The 24,355-nt window shown below is 42.1% G+C and overlaps 1 protein-coding gene across 2 annotated transcripts in view; it reads left to right on the top strand.

Annotated features, from left to right (window-relative positions):
- The window catches only part of ZNF652 (zinc finger protein 652), a 68,989-nt gene extending 55,031 nt beyond the window's left edge, over window positions 1-13,958 (top strand). The window contains exon 4 of one of the 2 annotated variants that reach the window (XM_030923148.1): window positions 10,936-13,958. In XM_030923148.1, coding sequence (XP_030779008.1) covers window positions 10,936-11,447 — 512 coding nt within the window. In that variant the 3' untranslated portion in view covers window positions 11,448-13,958. The remainder of the gene's footprint in view (window positions 1-10,935) is intronic. The other variant, XM_030923147.1, reaches the window with a different exon arrangement.
- The last annotated feature ends 10,397 nt before the right edge of the window (window positions 13,959-24,355 follow it).

Raw genomic sequence — 24,355 nt, 5'->3', positions numbered from 1 at the left:
GTTTCACCATGTTGGCCAGTCTGGTCTTGAACTCCTGACCTCAGGTGATCCACCTGCCTTGGCTTCCCAAAGTGCTAGGATTACAGGCATGAGCCACCATGCCCAGTCCCCCAAATTTTTATCTTTCTCATTAAAGGTGTAATTCATATACACCTGGGCGTGGTGGCTCACGCCTGTAATGCCAGCACTTTGGGAGGCCAAGGCAGGTGAATCTCTTGAGCCCAGAGGTTCAAGACCAGCCTGGGCAACATGGCAAAACCCCAGCTCTGCAAAAATACAAAAGTTAGCCATGGGTGGTGACACACACTTGTAGTCCCAGCTACTTGGGAGGCTGAGGCGGGGAGGATTGTTTGAACCCAGGAGATCGAGGCTGCAGTGAGCTGTGATTGTGTCACTTCACTCCAGCCTGGGCAACAGAGCAAGACCTGGTCTCAAAAATCAAAACAAACCAAAAAAAGAGTAACACATACTTATTAAAATATATGAGAAACTATGAAAATTGCAAACAAGAGGCCGGGCGCGGTGGCTCAAGCCTGTAATCCCAGCACTTTGGGAGGCCGAGACGGGCGGATCACGAGGTCAGGAGATCGAGACCATCCTGGCTAACACGGTGAAACCCCGTCTCTACTAAAAATGCAAAAACTAGCCGGGCGAGGTGGCGGGCGCCTGTAGTCCCAGCTACTCGGGAGGCTGAGGCAGGAGAATGGCGTAAATCCAGGAGGCGGAGCTTGCAGTGAGCTGAGATCCGGCCACTGCACTCCAGCCTGGGTGACAGAGCGAGACTCTGCCTCAAAAAAAAAAAAAAAAAAAAAAGAAAATTGCAAACAAAATAAAATCATGCCACCAAGAGCTCACCATTCTTAACATTTTGGCATATACCCATGAAAAAAAATTATTCAGTTTCTTAACACACATATAGACAGATACTTTGCATAAGTGTTTATGTGTTCATGTATATAGTAAAAAGAAATGTTGGCCGGGCGCGGTGGCTCAAGCCTGTAATCCCAGCACTTTGGGAGGCCGAGACGGGCGGATCACGAGGTCAGGAGATCGAGACCATCCTGGCTAATACGGTGAAACCCCGTCTCTACTAAAAAATACAAAAAACTAGCCGGGCGAGGTGGCGGGCACCTGTAGTCCCAGCTACTCGGGAGGCTGAGACAGGAGAATGGCGTGAACCCGGGAGGCAGAGCTTGCAGTGAGCTGAGATCCGGCCACTGCACTCCAGCCTGGGTGGCAGAGCAAGACTCCGTCTCAAAAAAAAAAAAAAAAAAAAAAGAAATGTTGGATATTTATACTCTTGTAACCTGCTTTTTCTTTTGCTGTATTATGTCAGCAATATAATTTTAATGGTTATATAATATTTATTCTTGTAAATTTGCTATAATAGTAGCTATAATTTATTATACACATGTATGTCTGGCATTATCTTAAGTGCTTTATCTCATTTAATTAATGTACCCTTTGCAACAGTCCTATAAAGTGAAGGATTTGTTTTGTTGTTGTTTGTTTTGAGATGGAGTTTTGCTCTGTCGCCCAGGCTGGAGTGCAGTGGCGCGATCTCGGCTCACTGCAACCTCCGCCTCCCATGTTCAAGCAATTCTCCTGCCTCAGCCTCCTGAGTAGCTGGGATTACAGGCTCATGCCGCCATGCGCAGCTAATTTTTTTGTATTTTTAGTAGAGACGGGGGTTTCACTGTGTTGGCCAGGCTGGTCTCGAACTCCCAACCTCATGATCCGCTCGCCTTGGCCTCCCAAAGTACTGGGATTATAAGCACGAGCCACTGCGCCTGGCCTTTTTATTTTATTTTATTTTTTTTGAGACGGAGTCTCGCTCTGTCGCCCGGACTGGAGTGCAGTGGTCGGATCTCAGCTCACTGCAAGCTCCGCCTCCTGGGTTTACGCCATTCTCCTGCCTCAGCCTCCCAAGTAGCTGGGACTACAGGTGCCCACCACCTCGCCTGGCTAGTTTTTTGTATTTTTTTAGTAGAGACGGGGTTTCACCATGTTAGCCAGGATGGTCTTGATCTCCTGACCTCGTGATCCGCCCGTCTCGGCCTCCCAAAGTGCTGGGATTACAGGCTTGAGCCACTGCGCCCGGCCTTTTTTTTTTTTTTTTTTTTTTAAAGACAGAGTCTCACTCTGTTGCCCAGGCCTGGCCCGATCTCAGTTCACCGCAACCTATACCTCCCAGGTTCAAGTGATTCTCCTGCCTCAGCCCCCAAGTAGCTGGGATTACAGGCACATGCCACCACGCCTAGTTATTTTTTTTTTATTTTTAGTAGAAATGGGGTTTCACCATGTTGGCCAGGCTGGTCTTGAACTCCTGACCTCAGGTGATCCACCCGCCTCAGCCTCCCAAACTGCTGGGATTACAGACATGAGCCCCACCCCTGAGCCTGGCCAGTGAAGGATATTTTCTCCACGTATTTAGCCAGGTCCCTGCTAGACATTTATGTTATTTCTGTTTCCAGTTTTTCTACTGTTATAAATAGCCACAGGCCAGGCACAGTGGCTTACACCTGTAATGTCAGCACTTTGGGAGGCCAAGGTGGGTGGATCACTTGAAGTCAGGAGTTCGAGACCAGCCTGGCCAACACAGCAAAGCCCTGTCTCTACTGAAAATACAAAAAATTAGCCGAGTGTGGTGGCACACACCTGTAATCCCAGCTACTCAAGAGGCTGAGGCAGGAGAATCACTTGGGCCCAGGACAGGGAGGTTGCAGTGAACTGAGATCAAGCCACTTTATTCCAGCCTGGGGACAGAGCAAAACTCCATCTCAAAAAAATAAATAGCTACAATATTGTTTATCACAGTGTTATCACAGTTGTAATTATTTACTTAGGATAAATTTTTGGAAGTAGGATTATTATAGCAAAGAGATACACACATTTTTAAGACTTAGTGTCATGTATTACAAAATGCCCTCCACATATACTCCTGCCAGCTGTATGAAAATGAAAATACTCATTTGTGGCCAGGTGCACTGACTCACGCCTGTAATCCTAGCACTTTGGGAGGCTGAGGTGGGAGGATCACTTGAGCTCAGGAGTTCAAGACCAGCCTAGGCAATATAGTGAGCCCCCCATCTCTATTAAAAAGAAAATTTTTTTTTTTTTTTTTTTTTTTTTTTTTTTTTTTGAGACGGAGTCTTGCTCTGCCGCCCAGGCTGGAGTGCAGTGGCCGGCTCTCAGCTCACTTGGCAAGCTCCGCCTCCCGGGTTGACGCCATTCTCCTGTCTCAGCCTCCCGAGTAGCTGGGACTACAGGCGCCCGCCTCGTCGCCCGGCTGGTTTTTTTTTGTATTTTTTAGTAGAGACGGGGTTTCACCGTATTAGCCAGGATGGTCTCGATCTCCTGACCTCGTGATCCGCCCGTCTCGGCCTCCCAAAGTGCTGGGATTACAGGCTTGAGCCACCGCGCCCGGCCAAAAGAAAATTTTAAAAACCCAGAGGGAAAATACTTGTTTGCCCAGCCCTTTATAATTGTAAATAAAATCCTTGCTGATTTGATAGGTGAGAAATGATTTCTTATATTAATTTGCATTTATTTAATTACTAGGTAAGAGTGAACATTTTTATTTGCTTAATAGTTATCAATGTATTTTCTTTTCTGAATTGCTTGTGCCTTTTCTGTGTTCATCGTTCCATTAGTGTTTGACTTTTTTAATTTCACTAATGTTGAAATACTTACCTCTGGTTTGTCATCTGCCTTTTAATATTATTCAGAGTGTCCAAACTGGAAAAGCAGCTAGATGGTAAAGTTGGACAAACCTGGCTCTGCCAATCACTAGCAGAATTGTGTAACCTCTCTAGGCCTCTGGTTTCTTGATATTAAATAAGAATGACAGTAGTACCTGAAGGGTGCAGGAGAAATGTTGGTTTTAGAGAAGGATTAGCTTTAGAGAAGGAAGGGGATACAGATAGATCTCTAAGGCTTAATGAAACTACATTTAGAGACAGCAGTGTGTTTTGGTTGGGATTAAGGACATTGTATGAACTGACAGTATTGGACTGTTTCTTGCAGTTAAAGAGAAATGAGGCAGACCTTGTTTAGGAAGGCTGACCAGCCATCAGTCAGGGTTTACTAGGATGGTGTGGACATAGGGTGAGTTCAAAATAGAATACCTACTGATTCTCCTTATACCAGGCACAGTGCTATGTGCCTAGAGACACAAGGATGAATTAAGACCTGGTTTCTGCTCTTAAGGAGCTTATAGTCTGCTGAATGGTAATGATGGTGTTGATGGTGATGATAATAGCAGGTAAAATGCGTTGAGTACTATGTGCCAGATACTGTTGTAAGCACTTTACCAGATACTGTTGTAAGCACTTTACTTGTGTTTTGTATCGTAATAATCTATTAAGGAGATTATTATCTTTATTTTATTTATTTATTTATTTTTGAAACAGAGTCTCGCTCTGTCACCCAGGCTGGAGTGCAGTGGCGTGATCTCAGCTCACTGCAACCTCCACCTCCTGGGTTCAAGCGATTCTCCATCTCAAAAAATAATAAGGTAAAATAAAATAAAATTTATGGTAATGGCAACCAATGAGATTAAAGTTCTCACTTTAAAAGTGATACAAAGTAGAACTTGGTGAATTGACTGGATATCACTACTATCAAAATAGTATTCAATCACCAAGTTTGAATGAACTTTTATTTATTGATTTGTTTGGATGAACTTGGGGGATTGATTGGATATTAGTAGTATCAAAGGGCAGCGTAGAAGGGAAGAATCAAGGGTTAGTCTCAGATGTGGGGTATAAAACTATTTGTCAAGATAGAGAATAGTAGAGGGAAGAGCAGGTTTGATAGATAGGATAACGAATTTAATTTTGTACTTGTTTTGAGATATCTCTGGGGCATTCAAGTAAGCAGTCTGAAAAATGGGTTTAGACCGGGCGCAGTGACTCACACCTGTAATCCCAGCACTTTGGGAGGCTGAGGAGGGCAGATCACGAGGTCAGGAGATCGAGACCATTCTGGCTAACATGGTGAAACCCTGTCTCTACTAAAAATACAAAAACTTAGCTGGGCATGGTGGTGGGGCCTGTAGTCCCGGCTACTCGAGAGGCTAAGGCAGGAGAACGGCATGAACCCAGGATGGGGAGCTTGCAGTGAGCCGAGATTGCACCCCAGCCTGGGCAATAGAGCGAGACTCTGTCTCAAAAAAATAAAATTAAATTAAAAGAAAAATGGGTTTAAAATTCAAGAAAGATTTCGGTTAGATGTATATATGTATGTATGTGTGTGTGTATATATGTATGTGTGTGTGTGTGTGAGGAGGGGGTGTGTGTATGTATATATATATTTATTCTGCCCAAAGATATTCACCCTAAGCAGACTGGAATGCTTGTGTTTATTGGACAGACCACATACAAAAGACAACTAGCCTAATTTTTGCTCTTTTCTAGCTTCTCTGTAGGTTCTCTGTCTTCATTTATACTGTTTTTTCTTCAGACTCATTACATTGCTGTACAATTAGGTTAGCTTTATCTACATGTAAAAGTTCAGATATATCTTTAGATATATTAATATACATGCTTTTCCAGTTACCTTGATGAATTTAGCTGTAATTATATCTTCTTGCCACCCATTTACCAGCTCTTCCTTAAAGTGGAACATTGTACAGGTAGTTGATTTTAAAATTAGATTTGTATTTATCCTTGTTTCAACCTCATTGTAATCTTAACCTTGAAGTTTCAGAGAAACCTTAATATCAACCATTAAACACATTTAGGAGATGGGGCGTAATGAATAATGAGATTTAGAGGCAGATGGGATTGTGGGTTAATGTCAAGTGAAGGTCTGGAACAACAGATGTGGACATTAAGAAGTGAATAAAAGATTACTAAGCAGTAAAAAAGACCAATTTTAATTTGAATCTAGGCATCTGTAGTAGGCTAGTTCTAGTAGTTTTTGGTCTTTCTGCAGCAAATCACTTATAGTATAGAAGACTACAAATGAGGGCCAGGCATGGTGGCTCACACCTGTAATCCCAGCACTTTGAGAGGCTAAGGTGGGTGGGTCAATTGAAGTCAGGAGTTTGAGACCAGCCTGGCCAATGTGGTGAAACCTGTCTCTACTGAAAATACAAAAACTAGCCAGGTGTGGTGGTGCATGCCTGTAGTCCCAGCTGCTTGGGAGGCTGAGGCAGGAGAATTGCTTGAACCTGGAGGTGGAGGTTACAGTGAGTCAAGATCATACCACTGCACTCCAGCCTGGGTGACAGAGTGAGACCCTGTCTCAAAAAAAAAACCAAAAACCAAAAAAACAGATAAGCATAAAGAATAAAACATCACCCATGATCCTATTACCTAGAGATAATCACTGGTAACATTTGTTGTATTTTTTTCTTTTAATAGAGTTGGGGGTCTCACTATGTTGGCCAGGCTGGTCTTGAACTCCTGGCTCAAGCAATCTGCCCTGCCTCAGCCTCCCAAAGTGCTGGGATTACAAGTGTGAGCCACTGTGGCTGGCCTGTTGTATTTCTTTCCATGTATATATATTTTTAAAAGGTAGATAATACCATGCATGCTTTTCTTTTTTTTTGAGATGGAGTCTTGCTCTGTCACCCAGGCTGGAGTGCAATGGCACAATCTCGCTCACTGCAACCTCTGCCTCCCGGGTTCAAGCAATTCTCCTGCCTCAGCCTCCCCAGCAGCTGGGACTACAGGTGCGTGCCACCACACCCGGCTAATTTTTGTATTTTTAGTAGAGATGGGGTTTTACCATGTTGGCTGAGCCTGTCTCGAACTCCTGACCTCAAATGATCCGCCTGCCTCAGCCTCCTAAAGTGCTGGGATTACAGGCATGAGCCACCACACCCGTCCTCATGCATGCATTTTCATAACTTGCTTTTATTTAATAGACCATAGATAAACTTAATAGATTATACATTTTCATGTTAATAATTACATTTCTGGGCTGGGCGCAGTGGCTCACGCCTTTAATGCCAACACTTTGGGAGGCCGAGATGGGTGGATCACAAGGTCAGGAGATCAAAGCCATCCTGGCTAACACGGTGAAACCCTGTCTCTGCTAAAAATACAAAAAATTAGCCGGGCACGATGACAGGCGCCTGTAGTCCCAGCTACTCGGGAGGCTGTGGCGGCAGAATCGCTTGAACCCAGGAGGCGGAGGTTGCAGTGAGCCGAGATTGCGCCACTGCACTCCAGCCTGGGCGACAGAGTGAGTCTCCACCACAAAAAAAAAAAAAAAAAGGAAAAAAGAAATACATTTCTGTACTTTATAACGTTGTTGTTCTAAGATAGCATCTCTCTGTGGCTCAGGCTTGAGTGCAGTGGTGCAATCTCAGCTTACTGCAACCTCTGCCTCCCAGGTTCAAGTCATTCTCCCACCTCAGCCTCTTCAGTAGCTGGGACTGCAGGTGCACACCACCACACTTGGCTAATTGTTTGTATTTTTTTGTAAAAACAGAGTCTTACCTTGTTGAGGCTGGTCTCAAACTCCTGGGTTGAAGCAGTCCTCCTGCTTTAGCCTCCCAAAGTGCTGGGATTCCAGGTGTGATCCACTTTACCTAGCCTGTAACATTGTTTTCAATGGTATTTTCCATCAAACAAATATACTATAATTCATTTGCTTAATTCCATTTAACACAGAAGTAGAAGGGCTTTTGTTTGTTTTTTAATATATAGACAGGGTGTCACTGTGTTGCCCAGGCTGGTCTCGAACTCCTAGCCTCAAGTGATCCTCCTGCCTTGGCCTCCCAAAGTGCTGGGATTACAGGCTTGAGACACCACACCCTGCCAGAAGTTGAAGTTTTTTAGACGGTTGGAGGAAATTGATTAAAAAGAAGGAAAACAAACTGGGCTCAGAATTCATCCAGAAAGGTGAATATGAGTCACAGTAAGGAGCCTAGCTGTGGCAGTGATTGAAGAATGAAAAGTGTAAAGAGGGCCAGGCGTGGTGGCTCACACCAGTAATCCCAGCACTTTGGGAGGCTGAGGTGGGCAGATCACCTGAGGTCAGGAGTTTGAGACCAGCGTGGCCAATACGGTGAAACCTCATCTCTACTAAAAATACAAAAATTAGCTGGGTGTGATGGCATGTGCCTGTAATCCCAGCTACTCCGGGGGCTGGGGCAGGAGAATCACTTGAGCCCAGGAGACAGAGGCTGCAGTGAGCTGAGATCGTGCCACTCACTACACTTAAGCCTGGGCGACAGAGCAGGACTCCATCTCAAAAAAAAAAGTGTAAAGACAAGAGAAATATGATAGGTTTCAAATAATACTGATAGTTATGGAGCAAATTGACTCTTTAATCTCTCAGGAAAGTGAGGAAAATTCTGGCTTCCATGGAAGAGGCCATAGAGGATGTCAGTTTTCTATTACAATGAAAAGTTGGAGACAAGAAATTTGTACTATGAGTAAAGAGGTGTTTTCTCCTAGTAATATAAGAAGGGGCCCAGGGAGGGGTGGGAAAAAAAGGAGTCCCAAAGTAGATGAGAAAGTAAGAAAATACATCCCTTCATGTGTGCAGAAATGCAAATTGAGTGGTTTATGAAATACTGTGGTTTATATGTCAAAAACATAAACTCTGGAACCAGGCTGCAGATTTTAAATCCTAACTCTCCATTAGCATATAAACTTGAGCAAGTTTATTAATTCCCTTATGAGTGAAATAAGGGGTAATAGTGTACCTGCCTCATACAGTCACTGTGAGGATCACCAAGGTTAATAGATGTAAAGCAGTTAGCAGTGCCTGGTATACAGTAAGACCCAATACACATGAGTAGAATAAACACACCTGTTGGGAGAAGAGGGGGCAGCAATGGAAGTGACAGCAACACTCTTATAGGAGTTAATGTAAAGAGACGAGCTATAGATATGGAGGACTGATGCAGGAATTGATCAATACAAGCGTATGGTTCACCAAAGTGCATGTACAGAAGTACTCCCCACCTCACCTCAGCATCCCATACAAAATGACTGATGGACATACAGAATCAAAAAGCATTTTATTTTCTACAGCCTGGGTAGAGAAGCAGGCAGACACAGAATGGAACTAAGCAGTAAGTTCAAAAGCAAGTTAGGGAAGCTTAAAAATTAAGCCCTCAGAACCCAAACCTAATTTCCTTTCTAAACGCCCTAAGAACTATGGGATTCTGTCTCCTTTTTTGACTCATTGGCCCAGTGGTCCTCAACTAGGAGCAATAACCCCCAACACCCTCCCTACACCCACAGACATTTGGAAATGGCGTAGGGGCATTTTTTTTTTTGTTGAAATCTCTTTGTGTGTATTCAGTAGGCTGGCATCAGGAATGCTGAATGCCAGATAGTCCCACATAATGAGGAATTGTCTGCAGAAATGCCGGTAGCACTCTCATTGAGAAACACTGTGGTGTGAAATTCATATTGTAGGTTTGTCAAGCCAGTATTTTCTAAGTTCAGTGCCAAAAAGCAAGCTGTATGCTAAGGATTCTGTAAGAATAGACAGGAAGAGACTTCTTTGTCCCACAGGACATTTTCAGAAAATTCTTACTTTTGTTTGGAATATCAGAAATTGCTTACAGGACAGGGCCTTAGCTCATGCCTGTAATCTCAGCACTTTGGGAGTCTGAGGCGGGAGGATCACTTGAGCCCATGGGTTCGAGACCAGCCTGGGCAAAATTTGGAGACCCTGCCTCTACAGAAACAAAAAAGATAGCCAGATGTGGTAGCTGGCACCTGTAGAAGGCCCAGTTACTTGGGAGGCTGAGCTGGGAGGATTGCTTGAGCCCAGGAGGTTGAAACTGCAGTGAGCTGTGATCATACCACTGTACCCCAGCCTGGGTGACAGAGCAAGATCCTCTTTAAAAAAGAAATTGCAAGGCCGGGCACGGTGGCTCACGCCTATAATCCCTGCACTTTGGGAGGCCGAGGCGGGCAGATCACGAGGTCAGGAGATCAAGACCATCCTGGCTAACACGGTGAAACCCTGTGTCTACTAAAAATACAAAAAATTAGCCGGGCATGGTGGCGGGTGCCTGTAGTCCCAGCTATTTGGGAGGCTGAGGCAGGAGAATGGCATGAACCCAGGAGGCGCAGCTTGCAGTAAGCCAAGATCGCGCCACTGCAATCCAGCGTGGGTGACAGAGCGAGACTCCATCTCAAAAAAAAAAAAAGAAAAAGGAAAAAGAAATTGCAGCCGGGCACAGTGGCTCACGCCTGTAATCCCAGCACTTTGAGAGGCCAAGGTGGGTGGATCACCTGAAGTCAGGAGTTTGAGACCAGCTGGCCAACATGGTGAAACCCCGTTTCTACTAAAAATACAAAAATTAGCCAGCATGGTGGTGCACGCCTGTAGTACCAGCTACTCGGGAGGCTGAGACAAGAGAATCATTTGAACCCAGGAGGTGGAGGTTGCAGTGAGCCGAGATCGCACCATCGCACTATAGCCTGTGTGACAAGAGCAAAACTCTGTCTCAGAAAACCAAAAAATAAATAAATAAATAAATAGCTTACAGATTAACTTGCCTAAATTTAAAGGCAAAGAGTCATCTAGGATGTGTCCTTGAGCACAGAAAGCCATTTGAACTGTTCTTTATGTAGGATGTAGAGGATCACTAATGTAGATGCCTTCTCCCCCATCTTTATCTTCTTCTTTTAGCTAAGCCCAGATGGTAGGGTGTATGTAAGTTTTAGTTGTCTCTACTCTGATCTGTTAAGTCCAAATTTGAGAGGATTTTTAAATGACTCTAGAATACAGTCTCATAGGCCAGGTGCAGTGGCTCACACCTGTAATCCCAGCACTTTAGAAGGCCCAGATAGGAGGATCACTTGAGGCCAGGAGTTCGAGACCAGCCTGATCAACATAGTGAGACCCCATTTCTATTAAAAAAAAAAAAAAAAGAAAGAAAGAAAAGAAGAAGCATGAGCACACAATTACCACCTAATATGTTAATCATTTTTATGTCTGTGTTCATCTCAGGAGAGAAACCCTTTATCTGTGAAATCTGTGGCAAAAGCTTCACCAGCCGCCCCAACATGAAGAGACACCGCAGAACTCACACAGGCGAGAAGCCCTATCCATGTGATGTGTGTGGCCAGCGGTTCCGCTTCTCGAATATGCTTAAGGCCCACAAGGAGAAGTGCTTTCGGGTGACCAGCCCCGTGAATGTGCCACCTGCTGTCCAGATCCCACTTACAACTTCCCCAGCCACCCCAGTTCCTTCTGTGGTGAACACACCCACAACCCCAACCCCTCCAATCAATATGAATCCTGTAAGCACTCTTCCCCCTCGGCCCATCCCCCACCCCTTCTCACACCTGCACATCCACCCACACCCTCACCACCCGCATCACCTTCCCATCCCTCCAGTCCCTCACCTCCCCCCACCTCCAGCTCTCTTTAAGAGTGAGCCTTTAAATCATAGAGGCCAGAGTGATGACAACTTTCTGCGGCACCTGGCAGAGAAGAACAGTTCAGCACAGCATCATTAACATCCGTCTCCTTAGTGTGTTCTCCAGGAGACACGTCCCCATGTGTGAGCGTGCACAGAGGGAGTCGGTGAGCATTTCCTTAGTTCTTAGACTCTCCTCCGCCTCTACCAAGAGCTTCGCCAGTGTCACTGAATCAACAGATCCAAGGGAATGAACAAGAAGACTACCTTGAGCTCACAGAGGGACTGTCACCTAAACCAAGGGAACCACTGAACTAAAGCCCAATTTGCTTGCATTTTCTGATGACTTTTATAAGTTTCAAATACTCAGACTTGTGGAATTTTATAATTTCATATCAGCTGATGAGGTATGCTTGCTTTTATATCCCGGACTTCTCCTCAAAGAGGGGATAGGCCTGGTTTCCTTTGTACTAATCGGGAAGGCTGTGAGATTAATCCAGAGCATTAATTGTATCACTGTGTATGGTAAGGAATTCTTTTCAGCTTTTGGTGCCAGCTACAGAGTTGAGCTGGCCATGATTCACAGTATATCAAGCATTATAGAGAAAGACAAATTTTCTTCGTGTAGCTCTCCTAACGCACTCTTTATTTTACTACAGAAATTATTTTAGAGTTTTTGTATAGACTTCTTTAGTAGTCTGTTTCTAAAATGAAATGTATTTCAATAAGCGGTGTAATTTTTTCAGTGTAGCTGAACCTATGTTGTAAAATAGAAAAAAAATTTTATAATCATCAAAATGTGATTCTTAAAGATGCATATAACTTCTATAATTCAAAGTTATTCTTACATCCGTACAACTCAAAAGGTGCTTCAGAGACTAGATGTATCTGAGAGGGTCTCCACACCAGGTTACTGCAAAAATGAGGTTTTGCTTTCAGGATTTGGCATAAATACTTGGTAGTTTTGACATCTCTGTGTAACACTCAGAGAGGCTCCCTAATGTGCTCCTGTCCTCCATGTTCTACCTGGCTTCGTTAGTGCATTACATGAAATGATTTGCAGGGGATGGGGCCTTTTCCAGGGAAGTCACCTAAAGCTTCCAATGTTTTGAACATTTGAATAAGGCTGTTTGCTGACAGGAGGAGGAAGTAGTGGAGATCATTTAATCTCAGTCACGTCTGTTTCTCACTTCCCTTAGGAACTGTGTTCATGTTTAGCTTTTATGGGATGACAAGTTGAAATCTCTCATTTTGAGGTTGCTTTACTTTTCTGGAATTGTTATAAGAAGCTAAAATAGTAAACTTAAAATCATAAACATGATGTTGCTGATAGTGGCTGAGAAATTCAGATGAGAAGGTAAATTGGTTATGAATTTTGAAATATCGATTATATGTGAAATATGGATATGTTCACAACCTTGAGCTATTTTAACACAGTAAATAGTAAATAGGAAAACTCCTAAGTTTTACTGCCCTGTCCTCTGCAAATTATGTAATACCAGCATTCTTAGGTGATAAAGAGAGCAGCACCCCAATACCTTTAGGCAGATTACTTTTTCAAGTTTGGGGAACTTCAAAAGAACATAATCAACCAGGAGCTTATTATAGGAAAGGCTGAACAGAAGGGCTAGTGTATTGATTACACTTAACTGATCAAATTTATCCAGACTCATTATAGCTTAAAATTTTGTATTTCTTTATCTCAGAGAACTGAGTTCCCAGGCTAAATCACTTACCTCCCACCCCCTCTCCAATTTTTTTTTTTTTTTTTTTTTTTGAAGACAAGGTCTTGCTATGTTGCCCAGGCTAGAGTGCAGTGGCTATTCACAGGTGCAACTATAGCACACTACAGCCTCCAACTCTTGGGCTCAAGCAATCCTGCCTCAGCTAACCAAGTAGCTGGGACTACTGGCACACACTACCATGCCCAGTCCATTTTTGAATCTTGAAATTTCTTCATTTTTCTTTCTTCAGGTTCTTAAAATAATTGCCTGAATCAGAACACTGGCTTTTTTTTTTTTTTTTTTTTTTTTTTTTTTAATGTTAAATGTGCAGATATGCTTTGAGCACTTTTCTAGCTAATGAGTTCTGTGGTAGGAAAAAATGTAACTCTTTCAACTGAGATTAAGTCCGTATTTTTTTAAACATCACACTCTCTATTAGCTTTTTGGTTTAATGTTTCTAAATTTTCTCCTTCTGATTTTGCCTGTCTTGTATAATGAGCATAGGAAACTTTTGGAATGAGGCAGAAAAATATCTCAAGATATACTTTTCTTCCTGGTTTTGGATGTAAGTTTTAAAAATGGTATTTTTAATATTTGTACACATTCTTTGAGCACCCAGGTATCCAAGCCAATGAGGAAAGTTAATTCCTTGCATTTGACGGTTATATCTTTAGTGGTTGTCTCCCCTCCCTCCACAGTCTCCTTGGCATTCCATGACAAGTTTGTCAACCTACACTTTTATATGGACATATCATTATTTCATGGTCAAGCCTATAGTATTAAAATGATTTTTTTAAAGATGTAAATTGTGCTTAGTTAATTGGTTATATTTTGTTCTTTTTTTTTTTTTTTTTTTTTTTTTTTGAGGCAGAGTCTTGCTCTCTTGCCCGGGCTGGAGTGGAGTGGTGCGATCTTGGCTCACTGCAACCCCCGCCTCCCGGGTTCAAGTGATTCTCCTGCCTCAGCCTCCCGAGTAGCTGGGATTACAGGCACACGCCACCATGCCCGGCTAAGTTTTGTATTTTTAGTAGAGACGGGGTTTCACCATATTGGCCAGGCTGGTCTTGAATGCCTGACCTTGTGATCCGCCCACCTCAGCCTCCCAAAGTGCTGGGATTACAGGCGTGAGCCACCATGCCCGACCGCCTTATTTTGTTCTAAATAAATTTACAGTATTGGGCAGCAATTCTGAATTCTAGACTTGAGACCACAGAATCAACCATTTCATGAGGTTGTACTATAATTATACACTGGAATATTCAGGTAGTCATCTTTGATTTTTCATTCAAGTAAATATAGCCATAAGAAAATATCTGCTATACAGGAAAACCAGTATTAAGCAAATAATCACCACCATCCTTAACAGAAGCAAAAAAAAAAAAAAGATTATTTTTTAAAATTAGCATTGTCATACAGTACAGTTCTTAGTGAAATGTATTGTGGAACAATTTAGAAACTTCCTTTTTTTCCCCTAGATTAAGGATACTTTCCTTGACTTGAGATTTGTGGTCTTCAGGAAAACTGCTCCGAATATAATGACTCCTCATCAGTATCATATTGCATATGAATAATGAAATGCATTAAGAATATTTACAACATTAATGCTTCTGAATATAAGAACTGCAGGATTAAGCCTTAAACATATATGTGCAACACGTTTAACATACTTAAGACTCAAACTCAGGGTTGAAAATTTGGTTGGGGTCGTCTTTGTAAGATAAAAGTTGCATTATGTGGTATGTTCTCTTCCATATATGCTACAGCACCCCATGAATTCTTCAAAACTTTTTACCTACTTGTTATCTGTTTATGAAAAAAATAATTATGGAGAAGTTTGAGTTCTCAGCCCTTATCTGTACATGTCTGTTAAAGACAACAAAGGCCACATTTAAGCATTATGTAGATAACAAATGGAGGCTGTCTCTCATTACTTAGTTTTACTGTCTTCAAAGGCTTGTATCATTGCTAGGGTTAAGACTTATTTGAGGATGAGTTGGCATTGTATTTTGTGTGTGTGTGGGTTGGTTTGTTTGTGTGTGTTTCATTTTCATTTTTCTGCTTTCTCTCATAAGATTTATCAGTAAAATATAAACTCTTCCTTAGCCTTAATAAAGGCTGCTGCTTTCTCAAATTGAGTCAGGTAGGCTCATTCTGAGCTAGATGTTTACATCTGAATGAAGAAAAGGCAACAATTTGAAGACCTGTGGCTTCGTTCCCACATGTATTTGTGGCTGGTTTCTTATTTTCAGCAAGCAGGGGAGAGCTCCACAAAACCTTTACTGTAGTTCAGAGAAGCCTGTGCAAATCAGTTACCTGTACTTTCATAGTCTACCATTTACATTAACTGTTCTAGATTAGTGACTGAGCGTGGACATTACCATAATTATACCATTTTTTTAAAACCACATTGGTTCGAAGTATCCTTTTCTAGTGGTTAGAACTTTCCCTGTAATTTGATTGTCACTCATACACTAACCGAAAGCAAAATGCTCTGATGAGATTCTTATAAACTATGGATTTTTTAATTCTTGAAATTTTTTTCAGTTTTTATGTTTGTTGAATAGATATGTATGTTTAGTTTCATTATTACTTCACTGGAAGTTTTAAATTTTGAGAAGATGAAGCAGAGATAGAAATCCATTGCAGATATATGTATATTTACACCATCTTGCAGATTTCGGCTAGTAAAACACACAATGATAGGTCAGTTTTAATGTTTAAAAAAAAAAAAGAAAACAAAAGTTAAAGAAACCTTTCTGTTTGAGCTACTGTATAGAAAAGACAACTTTTATTGCATTGCTGGTCCACATGATAAATATTTCAATGCTGTTCTAGACTGTATGAGAAGTACTTAATGAAAAAAGGGATACATTACATTTAAGAATTGTATCAGCTAATTACTGTTTTTAAAAAATCAACTCATTTGGAATTCCTCAGACTATAAAATTGAGCAAGTAAAGTTTGGGTTTTAATTTTCCTTGGCCTGAACCAAGATAGGAAATTTCTCAAAAGATTTTTTTTTTTTTTTTTTAGGAATGAAAGGTCATAAGCCATTAGAAATAGTGGCATTATTATGCAATAACAACACCCTAGCTAACCTGCTTTTGTCATCTGTAGCACTTACAATAAAGAATGATGACCTTCCAACCCTGGACACTACCTCGATAAAGCAAACCAGAGATCCTCTCTACACTTTCTATGGAAGCCATAAAAGTTGCCATCAATATATCCACTTTCATAGTTCTATACTTTTATACTTTCTAGACTTTTTTATAGACTTTATGATAAAATCTTTTTGTCTTAGAGGATAGGTTTTGCAAGATTCAAAGGAAAATCAAACTCTTGGTCGTTCCAGCTTTGAAGCTTTTGCTTCAGTAAATTTGTTTAAAGAACCAGATCACATACCATTTATGAAATTCTTTAAATCAAAACTACTTTGCAGACATGCATATTTGGAAAACAAACTCTTTCTTGTTCTCTAGAGAGAATCTGTATTGTTGTAAGAAACTACTTATAAGGTGGCTTTCTTTCTGCTTTGTTACTCTATGTATTACTCAATAATATATGTATGGTCACATGTTCCTGGAGTTGTTTTATTTCTTTATGACAGATACATGAGTATGCACCTCTCTCTAATCCTCTGATGTCACTGCAGCTTCAGTCTCTCTCACTCTGTTTTTGAGTGCCTTCAAAATGCCAGCATCCTGGAACATTCTTTTCCTGAGCTAAATCCTACCTCTGACTACTTCATTATCCATGAATATTGGAATTCACCCATATTCCAGTGGGCTTAACTCTACAAACTAGCTAAAACCTTGGACAAGAATTTTGACTGAATTTCTGTTTTGTTCCTCCATGTCATTTTTAGGTTACATTTTTAACTTTTATTTATATGTTATTTCTTCACATATTACATCTCCCTGTTGAAAGATTTTATCCTTATTTGACTCTTCACCTTCTTTACTTTCACCGGAAATTCGACGTTCCTTTAAAATTAAAGGTCATTGAATATGTCTTTTGAACACCTTTTTCTCAACTGAAGTCTTCCTGAATGCCTCCCCTTTCTGATGAAGGGATCCTGAGTGCTGCTGTTGCTCTGCCCTGTTCCCATGTGCCCACTCTCTTCCATACACATTTTGCGAGACTCTACTCTTTTAGTCAAATTTATTTAAAATTGCTCTCTGGGTTTCTGCTTTCTCATGGCCCTGTCCCTCAAAAACTTCTGTTTATTTTTTCTAGCTGTTTTCATCTAATTGGTTTAAAACATATGATGGATCCATAATATATGAAGGATGTAATGAAAAGGAGGTTGCAGTGTTTTCCATGTAATATGATCGAGCACCTCCGTGATCAAACATTTAGCAATTGGCTAGTCCTTCACAGCCAGAGCGGAAGTTTGTGCTGTGTACAGTTCTTTTTACTCCCTTCCAGTTCTCCTCCAAAACTGGAGAAAAAGAAAAAAAAAAATGAACTCTTTCAAATGAGATTTGATTGCATTTTTTAGGTGAATGAAAGCTTGGAGTTGAGTGTTTGGGCCTTAGTCAGCATTTTTCCTTTCTAACTTAAAATCTCATGTCCTTTTCCTTAAAGTTAATAGTACTCAGGTTTTTAAGACTAACTGATAACCACACAAGGTGGGTGTCTAAGAAGGCAGCTGTTAATACATTCTCCATCTTTCCCGTCTGGCAACAGACACTATATTATTGGTGAGATAGTGCAAAATTGTGAGAATTGGTTATGTTTGATGATGAATAAATTCAAGATTTGTGAAGGCTTCACTGCTATCTGGGATGGGAAGATGAGTTTACAGAATGAAAAAGGTTTTATGTTACAGAAATCAGCAACAAGCGCTTCTTACTGTGTTAAATACCTTTCGCTGCATTCACCGCGATGTTTCTTCCTCATTATTGATCTAGAAGTTTGCCTCTTGGATAGTAACTAGCTACTTACAGGATCTACTTTAAAATTTGTGGCTTTTCTCTTCAGAGTCCCAGGCCATAAAACAGTGGAGAGCTGTACTTGCTTGTCATTTGGAGGAACCATGTCCTTGAGACAGCCTGCTGTCTTGTATGTTTCAGTAGGAAACTTCTGACACACGCATCCAAGGGAGTTCCTGCCCCTGAGAGTGTTCCCATAGCTTTCCAGTCGCAGATTACTTTCACACTACGTCAGCTTCTCTGGTGAGATCAGGGATGTTACATATTACTTGAAAATGATTTCATAGGAAGTGAGGATGGGGCAAGAAAGGGGGTGGAAGCTGAATTTTGCTTAACTTCAGAAGGAAATCTGATACTTGCCTTGGCTAGTTCTGATCAACTAAAGAGCCTGTGTCTGTACTGGATGTGCCAGAGAATCAAGTTTCTGGAATATCCAGCTCCTCTGAACGAACACAGCTTCCTCCCTACCCGTCTTTTACAGGTGAAAAGGGACCGTCTGATGAGCATGATAGACTTTAACTCACATCCTGTACAGGACTCAAGACTTTCATTGCATTTGAAAGTTGGTGGGAAGTATTTTATTCTGCTAGAACTTCTAACCCTCCTAGAAATATCTTTTCATACTCTATTAATTCATTAGGTTAAAAAGAAACTGTGTGACATAATTTTTGTGTTTACTTCTTAAGTTGTCTCCCCAAGGGCATATATGTAGCCTCTGAAAATAGGATGATTTCTTCTCAATCTTCCATAAATTTGAATATGTGTTTTATTCGTTTCTTGACATGGGCTGTGTGACTGTTTTCCATCAGCAGTTCTGGCTTTGTCCACAAGGGAGCAATAAAGTACTTTAGCTTTATTCTCAACCTTCTAAAGAAAGATCTCACTTTTAAATCTCTTCTGGAATAGCCTCTTGGCTCGAAGCTTATTCATATATTTTGATTATTTAAGAAGTGTTCCCTTATTACAAAGTCCAGTCGTCGTTCATCCCTCATGATGCAAGCAATGATTGACTTGTGGGTCTGGAGTCCTTGTGGGTCAGGCATCTTAGTTAATTCGACTTTTTACATATTGATGACCTCCAGATTGAAAGCCAGGACCTTCCCATGGGGGCGCCTTTGTGTGCTGAAGGCAGAGCAGGCAGGCTTCCCCGCTCCTATCTCCTTCACAGGCCACCACCATCACATCTACAGAAGGAGGAACAAGAGCACTGGGGGAACTCTGGAGTATGAGTAAGGAAATGCTTCTCACCTTCTCTGCTCCAAAGGGGTATCTGTTACATCGGGGAGCAAGTCCTCTAGGTCAGACCCTTCCTCCCGACCAGTGCAACAGGCACTCTAGGTTAGAAACTGTGCGCTCCCCCTCTGTCAGTTACTTTGTCTAAGGGCTTCTAACCATGATCATCAGCTCTCTGGCCATTGGTGCTTATTGCAGCAGCATCTTCACAACAAACAGGTCAGTAATCAACCTGGGAAGGGAAAAGACCAGACAGTAAATATTACCCCAGTAGAGCCGGTAGGCATTTACACCTGGAATGGCCTTCTTAACTGATTTCTGCCTGGTCCCCTCACCCCCAGCCAAGTCTGAACCTGAGCAATATCAGGCACAGAGGGTGGTGTCTACTTGTAACTCCAACACTTGACAAAAAACAAAACTGAAGCTGTGATTGGTTTAGGCAGCAAGTGGCCAGGTGCAACTTGTTTGTTTTTATTTTTGTTTTCCCCAACAGTACTGAGATCACTTGCACTTTTCCTCATTTGTTAAGAAAAGAAAATCCAGTTTGCTTGCCATGACTTGTTTAGCGTTAGGTTTACAAAGCTTGTTGTTGAATGTTGAATATTTGTCCAAAGGAGTTTGACAAAATAGAAGCTGCTTGGTCCCTGTTCTGCCTGCTAGGTCATAAGGATGAAGGCCATGTGGCTGGGGTACTTATGTCAAGTCCAGAATGGGGCAGTGTCCCTCTCCTACCTCTCTGCGGAGATGCAATTGAAGGTCAAGTAGACTCAGTGTAGGGCAGGCAGCTGTCATGCTGCAAAGAAGTTTAGAGGAGTCTTTGGGTTGGGGAGGTGACAGGTAGGTAGGACAGGATCTCTTAAGATGGGAAAGATACTGGGGAGAGGAGGGCTGCTTGGCCCCAGGGAACTGCAGTGAGATGGAACTGAGCTCCGCTCCTGAATCTCCAAACGAGCCCATGCTGCCCAGCTTCCCTGAGTCGTTTTTTCCAGCATCCTGTCAGATCCCTCAGTGTACTGATTTCCCCCTTGTGTTAACTATATCAATATTATTTTTTTAGCAATTGAAATGCACTTTTTTATTTCAACTCAATCATGATTTTAAGTATAAAAAATTTATAGATTGTTAACTACTTTTTTGTGTATTTTTAACCACTCAATGTAGCATTGTATATTTTTTTCTTGTGAGACTCTGGTACAGGTGTGCCGCCTAATGAATTTTCTGAGATGCTGGGCCTTTGGATGTGTACGGTAACCAACTTAATGCTAATGTTCAAAGTAAAAAAAAAAAAAAAAAAAAAAGCAGCCATATCCCCTTTGTGTCTTTCTTCATTTCTTCCATACCCTCAGGTGACAACATTTTGAGGTCCCCATTGCTAACAAATTGCCCTTTTTGAGAAAAACGAACAATCCTGCAGTCTTCTTCTGCTGTTACTTGTTTACTTGTTGTTTCTAGTGATGGTGGTAATAGGCTGACCTACCCCAAACCTGCCTGATCTCTTCATGAATAACATGTTTTCAAGGCTGTTAATCAAAGGCAGAGTGATTAGTTCTCTCTTTGCAGCGCTGTTTGTTTTCAGTAACACTAGTGTGTTCAGCCGAGCAATAATCTGAAAGTATCCTTGAGAACAGTGTTTAGACAAAGGATCAGGATTGGGTTCTGAACCAATTTGAAGAAAAATCAACACAGATTGAAACAGCTTACAAAGTATAGTCAGTGAAAAGCAATAATTATAAAATATGGTACTTGGGATGAGGCAGCTTTCCCTACCTCTACGCCCTTCATTCAGTCACTCATTCATTTATTCCACAAATGTTTATTAGATGCCTAATACGTGCTGGGCATTGATCTGGCCACGGGGGATTCAGCAATGAGCAAGACAGGCTCTACTCTCACAGACCCTGCTTTCCAGTGGAGAAACCCTGACAATAAACAAATGATGATCTTATATAATGTCAGGTGGTGTGGGCCCTTGTACTGTGAAGCTTGCCCTCAGAGCTGTGACTGTAGTCAGCTGGAAGATCGACTAGCTTCTGTCATCATAAGCCTTCCCGGTCCATGAGCCACCGATTTTGTTCCTTCTAAGGATTCCATTGAGGGAGTTGAGTGTATAGGAAGGAAATCTTATTGTTCAAGTTTCCCTTTGAAACCTCTTAGAATGGAATAAAACTGCCCAAATCATAGAATTACTATTCTTTATCATCTTGTATCTCTAACTAGATGTAGATGTTAACACAGGTTCTTCATAGATATAGGGTAGGTAATCACTCCCACCTGAGTATATAAAATAAGTGCTTTCAGACTTTCACCATGACACCATAGCAAGAAATATTTTTACCACTACTTTGCTACTCAATACACATATATAGATGAGCTTATTTATATAAGTGAATAAAAGGTTCAAGAAAAATATATGTGCTGCGCTTTGATTTTTTTTTTTCTTTTCTTTTTTTTTTTTTTTTTTTTTTTTTTTTTTTTCAGATGGAGTCTCTCTCTCTGTTGCCCAAGCTGGAGGGTAGTGGTGTGATCTCAGCTCACTGCAACCTCCGTCTCCCAGGTTCAAGCGATTCTCCTGCCTCAGCCTCCCAAGTAGCTGGGACTACAGGCGCATACCATCACACCCAGCTAATTTTTGTATTTTTAGTAGAGACGGGGTTTCACCATGTTTGCCAGAATGGTCTCCATCTCAACCTCATGATCCACCCACCTTGGCCTCCCAAAGTGCTGGGATTACAGGCGTGAGCCACTGCACCCGGCCTCTGCCTTTATTTTCCTTTCTTGAAACATGCCTGCCAAGTAAAAATCTCAGGCTAGACCACAGCAATGAGAGCTGTATCGAGACAGAGTTCCAGCTGTCCCTGCCCAGCTCCAGATGTGGGTGAGGACATCTTGGACCCACCAGCTCAGCTGACCTACAGGTAAATGCATGCTTAAAAGTCCAGGCGAGGCCAGGTGCGGTGGCTCACACCTGTAATTCTAACACTCTGGTAGGTTGAAGTGGGTGGATCACTTGAGGTCAGGAGTTCAAGACCAGCCTGGGCAACAGGGCAAAACCCCATCTTTACTAAAAATACAAAACTTAGCCAGGCCTGGTGGTGGGCGCCTGTAATCCCAGCTACTGAGGAGACTGGGGTAGGAAAATCACTTGAACCCAGGAGCCAAGGTTGCACCACTGCATTCCAGCCTGGGCAACAGAATGAGACTCCATTTCAAAAAAAAAAGTTCAGGTGAGACCAGCAGAATAACCCCCCAGCCAAACCATAGGATCATGAGATATAAACTATTATTATAGTATTATTATAAATCACTAAGATTTGGGGTGGTTTGTTATACAGCAATAAACTTGAAATAGCCCCCAGATTTAGGTCTAAGAGTTACTGAAAGCTTGTATCTTTGTACAAGTTCCTTGTGCAAGAAGCTTGACTTTTTTGGCCATAACTGAGTACAGGTTGAGGATCCCTAATCCAAAATTTAAAATGCTTCAAAATCCAAAACTTTTTTTTTTCTTTGAAATGGAGTTTCGCTCTTGTTGCCCAGGCTGGAGTGCAATGGTGTGATCTCGGCTCACTGCAACCTCCGCCTCCCAGGTTCAAGTGATTCTCCTGCCTCAGCCCCCTGAGTAGCTGGGATTACAGTCATGTGCCACCACGCCTGGCTAATTTTGTATTTCTAGTAGAGATGAGGTTTCTCCATGTTGATCAGGCTGGTCTCGAACTCCCGACCCCAGGTGACCCACACACCTCGCCCTCTGAAAGTGCTGGGATTACAGGTGTTAGCCACTGCGCCTGACCAAAAATCCAAAACTTTTTGAGCACTGACATGACACTCCAAGGTCATGCTCAAAGAGAATATTCATTGGAGCACTTTAGATTTTGGATTAGGAATACTCACCCGGTAAGTATATCAGGCAAATACTCCAAAATGCAAGAAATTCCAAAATGCTCCTGGTTATAAGCATTTCGGACAAGGGATACGCAACCTGTAAGAGTTTTAGGTCATTTGTTTCTAGGTCCCTGCTACCTCTATTTCCAATTCATATTTAGCAACTGTGGAACTAGAAAGGAAGGTGTTCATATGTCCACAGCAGATTTCACCAGCAACACAACTGTTTTGGAATTCCTCTTCACTTTGTCTCCTGGCCTGCTTTTCCATGTTCCCAACCTTATTCCTGAACTTTGGGGCTAGTAAATGCCTGGCTAAATTTAGAGCCCTTTGACTGGTATATCTCCCCCTCAGTTCCCGCACCTACTGCAAAGTAGCACCCTATTTAGCTTCAGTATTCTGTAACACTTTGATCCCTCTCAGCTGTTATTGAGGGAGACAATAGAGCAAAAGAGTTAAAAAACACACAGCCTTGTCCTCAAACCTAGGCTAAATCTTTTCTCTCCTACATAGTAATTTGTGTGGCTTATGAGCAAGTAGTTTAACCACGCTGAGCTTCTTTCCACATCTGCAGAGGGAGGTATTAATAACTACCTTAAGGTGGCTGGGTGCGGTGGCTCACGCCTGTAATCCCAGCACTCTGGGAGGCCGAGGCGGGCAGATCACAAGGTCAGGAGATCAAGACCATCCTGGCTAACACGGTGAAACCCTGTCTCTACTTAAAAAAAAAAAAAAAAAATTAGCTGGGCGTGGTGGCAGGCACCTGTAGTCCCAGCTACTTGGGAGGCTGAGGCACGAGAATGGCATGAATTCGGGAGGCGGAGCTTGCAGTGAGCCAAGATCGCGCCACTGCACTCTAGCCTGGGGGACAGAGCGAGACTCCGTCTCAAAAAATAATAATAAAATTAAAAATAACTACCTTAAGGTTATTGTAAGTATTAAAGTAGAGCAGGTAAAATGCTCAGCTCAGTGTTCGGCGGGTAGTACTTGAGATGTGCAACTCTAAAATGTCCCCAGTGATCCCACTTCCTAGTATTCATGCCTTTGTGTAATTTCCGCCCCCCCCCCCCCCCCGCCACCCACTGGATTTGCGCTGGACTCAGTGACTTTTTTTCTTTTTTCTTTCTTTTTTTTTTTTTTTTTTTTTTTTGAGTTGGTGTCTTGTTCTGTCGCCCAGACTTGTGTGCAGTGGCACAATCTTGGCTCACTGCAGCCTCTACCTCCCGGGGTTCAAG

The sequence above is a fragment of the Rhinopithecus roxellana genome, chromosome 19, assembly GCF_007565055.1.
Source record: "Rhinopithecus roxellana isolate Shanxi Qingling chromosome 19, ASM756505v1, whole genome shotgun sequence".
Taxonomy (NCBI): domain Eukaryota; kingdom Metazoa; phylum Chordata; class Mammalia; order Primates; family Cercopithecidae; genus Rhinopithecus; species Rhinopithecus roxellana.
The sequence above is the reverse complement of the archived record's forward strand: the minus strand, read 5'-3'. Positions and strand labels throughout refer to the sequence as shown.